The 5,588-nt window shown below is 40.8% G+C and overlaps 1 protein-coding gene across 4 annotated transcripts; it reads right to left on the bottom strand.

Moving 5' to 3' along the window:
* Positions 1-211: 211 nt before the first annotated feature.
* On the bottom strand, positions 212-5,244 carry LOC121394722 (protein spinster homolog 1-like). Of its 4 annotated transcripts, none has more exons than XM_041566411.1 (9): positions 4,864-5,244; positions 4,314-4,720; positions 3,769-4,216; positions 3,532-3,684; positions 2,732-2,921; positions 2,357-2,422; positions 2,046-2,144; positions 1,689-1,870; positions 212-1,257 (listed from the first exon to the last, which is right to left on the bottom strand). In XM_041566411.1, the coding sequence occupies exons 3-9, from the start codon at positions 3,894-3,896 to the stop codon at positions 855-857; spliced, it is 1,221 nt and encodes a 406-aa protein (XP_041422345.1). In that variant the 5' UTR covers positions 3,897-4,216; positions 4,314-4,720; positions 4,864-5,244; the 3' UTR covers positions 212-854. The 4 variants fall into 4 exon arrangements, with proteins under 4 accessions (XP_041422345.1, XP_041422343.1, XP_041422344.1 ...); XM_041566409.1 differs by having other exon boundaries at positions 3,769-4,465; positions 4,584-4,720; XM_041566410.1 differs by having other exon boundaries at positions 3,769-4,720; positions 4,864-4,929; positions 5,032-5,244.
* Positions 5,245-5,588: the final 344 nt, after the last annotated feature.

The following is a 5,588-nucleotide window of genomic DNA, read 5'->3' as shown; positions in this document are numbered from 1 at the left end:
GGGGGAAAAATTCCTTCCTGACTCCAAAATGGCAATCGGACTAGTCCCTGGATCAACTTGTACTATGAGCTATCTTCCATAACCCTGTATTCTCTCACTTGCTAAACACCATCCAACCCCTTCTTAAAGCTAATCTAATGTATCAGCCTGTACAACTGGTTCAGGGAGAGAATTCCACATCTTCACAGCTCTCACTGTAAAAAACCCCTTCCGAATATTTAGGTGGAACCTCTTTTCTTCTAATCGGAATGGGTGCCTCCTGGTTCCTGGTCCGCCACCTGTAATAGGTGCCTGTGATGTTTCTGCTCTGGTCCCTGATCCTGGAGAGGTGGTTCATGACTCTTGCGAAGTGGTTTCTGTTCCTTTTGATGCTCCCATTCCGGGTCCTAGTAGTGTTCCACTTATTGGACTAAAAAGTATGGGGGGGGCATTCGACTTTGGGATTGCCCGGTGGTCGATCCTCAAGGGGGGGGGGTAATGTAAGGACCAGCCCGGGACTTGAACCCTGTGTGCTGCACTTACTCCATGAGCCACTGGAGGCTCTTAGGGCTGGCCCTGGTTCCTATGCTATATGTTCAGGTGTTCTCCCTGTCTATAGTTTTCTCCTCCCTGTTCTCCACCCACCTCGTTTCCCTCATGTGTTTCCCATTCCCATGAATTTTAAATTCGACCCTTGATAAATCTGGCCCTAAATATGTACAAGTTCTGGAGACTTACAAGTCGCTGTAGTAACAATCTGACAACAGACAGGGAAATAAACTGCTTGTCACAGCCCTGGTTCGTGTCAGGAAATCATTAACAACGGCAAACATGGCTTCATTAATGAAGGTCGTTCTGGAGCAGGATCTGGAAGCTCAGGAGCCAGTCCTAGGAAAGGGAAAGCGAAAGCAGCAGGACCTGCATGTATCAGGATCTGGAGGCTCAGCAGGTAGTTCTGTAGCAGGATCTGGAGGCTCGGTAGCCAGTCCTACAGAAGGATCTGGAGGCTGAGCAGGTAGTTCTGGAGCAGGATCTGGAGGCTCGGGAGCCAGTCCTAGAGAAGGATCTGGAGGCTGAGCAGGTATCTCTGGAGAAGGATATGAAAGCTTAGGAGCCAGTCCTAGAAAGGGAAAGCAGCAGAACCTGCATGTATCAAGATCTGGGGGCTGAGCAGGTAGTTCTGCAGCAGAATCTGGAGACTCAGGAGCCAATTCTAGAGAAGGCTGAGCAGCATATCCAGGATCTTCAGAGTCGTACACCAGTATGTCCTGTAGGTTCCTGAGTTGTCAGTGGAAAAATAAAGAAGCAAAAAGTAAAATCTTTGAGATTTATACTTGCATCCTGTACCTCTACCTCTGTATATTTACCTACAAACACTCCAAGTCATACATTTTTGCTGGTGTTGGCATAACCCAATATTCCCATTCTTCTGCTTATCCTCAATAAGCTCCTCTATTTTTTTTTTACTGTGATAGACAACTTTTTGATTTGGAAATTTGAGGTAGTTGACAGGAATAGCTCCACACAGACCCCAACATAAACAACCCTTTTTACTACCAATCACCCTCTGCTACCTTCATGGTATCCTTTATGGAATTTATACTACCGAATACTGCCTTCCAGTCTCTACATTGTCATCTATACGTCATACAAATCTCATTCTTTCCTATAATCCATTGTGCATTAATTAACCTATACTGTGTACTCACAATTCAGGTGGTGGGCTTGGGGTGCGGGCCTGTTCAACTACTTTCCGATCCTCTTCATAAAAGATTGTACAGAGGAAGAAGCATCCTCCAATCACTGCCAGAACTGGCAATATTATCAAGGCATGTTGCAAGCAGTGCATTGGGCTGGTTTCTGGTTGCCACATCTGGATCACCTCAGAAATCTGATAAAAGACATAGAAGTTAATTGTTGCATGTTTATAAAGTGGTGACATATTACACAGGACTGCACAGCAGAGAGACACTATGATAACAAACCATTTACAGTGGCTCAGATATAAAGCTAAAAGGTTGGGTTTGCTAGAGTTTAAAATCTTAAGGGGAATCAAATGCACTTACCTTCTCAATGATAAATGGGGCAAATACCCCTCCTCCTAACTGTGCTATAAAAGACTGCAAGGCTATTGCTGTGCCACGGGAATTTGGCATTACTACCGACTGGCAAGAGAGAAAAGAAGGGATTATCAGGGAAGAGGTCACTGCCATTATTATTATTTGATATCATATCTTGCGCTTATTGGTGTCCAACATGGGGTTACGTTATCAATAAAAAAGCATATAAACCCGATGTTTAGGACCCAAACACTATGATTCTGTCTGTGGGTAAACCAGGATATGAAAGGAAAAAGTTCTTCAAGAGATATATTTACCAGTATCATGTCAGTAGCTACAGCCTGGTTTATATTCAGTAGAACGCCACCTACAAAGATGAACCCCTGTAGGAGAGAGTAGGGTGGTGAGATAAAAATATAAAATGAACCCACATCTAAATGGAATAATTTAATACAATTATTGGTGCCAATGTTGATGTCATCTCTAAGGTTGGCTCTCAAATCACTTTTATTAACTTATCCTCGAGTGTTAGTAATATTTTAAACCATTCATGTAGAACTGGGGCCATAAAAATAATCTATTTCTAATCTAAGTTAATTAGCTTCATGCTATCACCTTCTCTCAATCTCAACATCCCATGATATTGGGAGTACAAACATTATTGTGTCTTAAATTCAATGGATATAACTCACATAGGCAAGGGTAAAGCTGATTTCTACACTGAAAAGGAAGATGCATATGAAAGATCCAGAGGCCAAAAGTCCTAAACCGGATACCAGTCGATCAGCGAATGGATACATCTTGAACCACCGAGTGATGATCACCATTCCTATTTGTATCCCCACTATGTCAGCCATGTATTTAATCAAACCATAGATCATGCTAGAAGGAGACAAAGAGACAAGAATGTTTATTATATTGTTCAAACTGTATAATGTACCTCTAATAATAACTTCTCAGATCCTGAACTGAAACAATTTAATATACATCCTAAACAATACAGTGCACTTGTTAAAGGCTATCTGCTAAACCATAGCAAGGCTTGTTCATAATGGGACTGTTAAACACACATTTAGGGGCAGATTTATCAATGGTCGAAGTGAAAGTGAAATTTGACTAGGGAATAGTTAAAATTTGATTTGAGTTTTTAAAAAAAATTCTAATTTGATTATAGAAATGTATCATGTACTGGCCCTTTAATACTTTGAATTAGACTATTTGCCACCTTAAACCTGCCGAATTGCTGTTTTAACCTATGGGGAACGTCCTGGGATAAATTTGGAGTTGTTTGCAGCCTTCCTGAAAATGGAGTTGTTTTTAGAGAAAAAACATTATATTCGATTCAAAACGATTCGATTTGAATTGAATTTAAGTTTGCGGGTCGAATTTTGAGTTCTTGGGTGTTTATGGGAGTTTAATAAAATTCCCATGAACTCTAAATTTGACCCTTGATAAATCTGCCCCTAAATATGTACAAGTTCTGGAGACTTACAAGTCGCTGTAGTAACAATCTGGCAACAGACAGGGAAACAAACTGCTTGTCACGGCCCTGGTTTGGTTCAGGAAATCAGGAACAAGGGCAAACATGGCTTCATTAATGAACGTCACGGACCATGAAGCGAAGGTGAGAAAAACAAAGCTCCGTCTGAAAGTGGAGGAGAGGGATTAGTAATATATACATCTTCTGCAATTTTCCATTTGATTGTTATTTATCATAAATAATACTCACATTTTAAATAGCATCCTCAGATTTTTGAAGAAGGAGGAGGTCAACTTCCAAATATATTGGAAACTGAGGATCTGCATCTGAGGGTCATCACTGTGGTCCTCAGTGTAGCATCTAGGTGGTTCCTTCATGAAACAGATTAGCAACACTAGGCACACTAATCCCAAGCCTGCAACTGCCTGTGTCCAAAGAAAACAGCAGTTAAGTACCCAGCCATGTATCTCTTTTCATGTAGAGTATCCAATCAACTAAACTGATAATAAAAGGCTAATATCTCACAACAACCACTGTTTTATTTATCTCTTAATGTTTAGCCAATATTCAATTGTATCTTCCCATCACCCCAATATAAATAATGGTACCCGGTTGAATTTTCCTTACCTGCAGTGCATGACGCCAGTTTGAGCCTAAGTAGACTGGCACAATTGCTCCCACAACGATCCCAAAGGCACTGTAACAGAACCAAGGAGATTCAGGGTTAATATAACAGAATCCACACACAAACCAACAGGAATGTAGCAGGAATCCAGGTACAACTTGCAGCTTACCCCATTATATAGCTGACACTGTTAAACATGCATAAAGTCCCTCGTCGATTTTCAGGTGGACACAGGTCATCAATCAGGGTCAGGGAAATGCCTGCAAAAAAACTTTCTATTGCGGCCACGGCACTCCGTATAAAAGGGATGGTCCAACCCCACTAAAGGATAAGAGGGTACAAATTTTTATAAGTTAGGATTCATGAAGAATTAATATTACTGAGTACAGGTTATACGCGAAGTGAAATCTCATTGACCATCCAATACATCGACTCTTACCTCCTGGGGAATTACGGAACAGCTCGCAACAAACAGAGTCCAATACGTTACTCCCAGACACATGAGGGTCCTCCGGCTGATCTGATCTGATAGATGTCCAAAGAATGGATTGACCAAGGCAAAAACAATAGCAAAACCTGAAGGAAGAGAGAGAATATTGTGAGCTTCAGACATGGACCAAGCCCACAACTGACTAAAAGAGAAATCTGCTACAGACAGACAGAAAGAGGGAATGATAAGTATATCCATAAGAGAGAAAGTCCAAGGAATGTGACCTTACATGTTTCTACTCTCGCAACTTTGTCAATGGAGAGTTCATATTCTGCTTCAATCAACGGCATAACACCTGTAAGAGGAACAAAGTACCATATGGACACGTTAGTACAGGTAGTGAAGTGGTTCTGTTACCTTCAGAAAATGTATTTCTTCCTTCCAGCCCCTGTCTTACCTTCAGCTAGATATGTGTCCATGTAATGGACGAATCTGATAATGAGAAGTATGAGCAGTGTAACCTTCGCACAGAGGTATCGAAACGGTGCCCTTCTCTCTTTTTCCCCTTTCTCTATGTCGATCGGGACAGGATCACATACTTGTGTCAATCTAATGCAAAATTTTCTGAAGAAGTTGATATTTCTACAATTAAAATCACAAGAGAAATGACAATTTAATTTTTTTATTTTGCATTTGGTGAGTCTCAACAGATAAATCAGAATACAATGTGGATGAGCTCTCACAAAATAATTTTGTATGAACATGATGTCAGAGAGCAGCCACATTATACCAACAGATGCACCTTCTTGAAATACTACCCACAAGTTCAAGATTCTTACCCTTTATTGGCAAATGAGCGAATTTAAAATTCTAATATAAAAGATGTTATTAAAAAATGAATTTCAGAAAATTCACTGCTGGGGTTTAGTAAAGCAGTGAAACTTCTGAAATGACCAGCTGTCTGGTCAGCACTGCCTTAAGTAGGTCACAGACATTATGACATCACAATGTAAC

The sequence above is a fragment of the Xenopus laevis genome, chromosome 6L (assembly GCF_017654675.1).
Source record: "Xenopus laevis strain J_2021 chromosome 6L, Xenopus_laevis_v10.1, whole genome shotgun sequence".
Lineage (NCBI taxonomy): Eukaryota > Metazoa > Chordata > Amphibia > Anura > Pipidae > Xenopus > Xenopus laevis.
The sequence above is the reverse complement of the archived record's forward strand: the minus strand, read 5'-3'. Positions and strand labels throughout refer to the sequence as shown.

Coding starts and splice junctions, on each gene's coding strand:
- LOC121394722 (XM_041566407.1), bottom strand. CDS start 3,896: ATGAAGGAACCACCTAGATGCTACACTGAGGACCACAGTGATGACCCT. Junction 2,423..2,731: donor TCAGCTTTACCCTTGCCTAT/GTGAGTTATATC, acceptor TCTCTCCTACAG/GGGTTCATCTTTGTAGGTGG. Junction 1,871..2,045: donor CCCCATTTATCATTGAGAAG/GTAAGTGCATTT, acceptor GTCTTTTATCAG/ATTTCTGAGGTGATCCAGAT.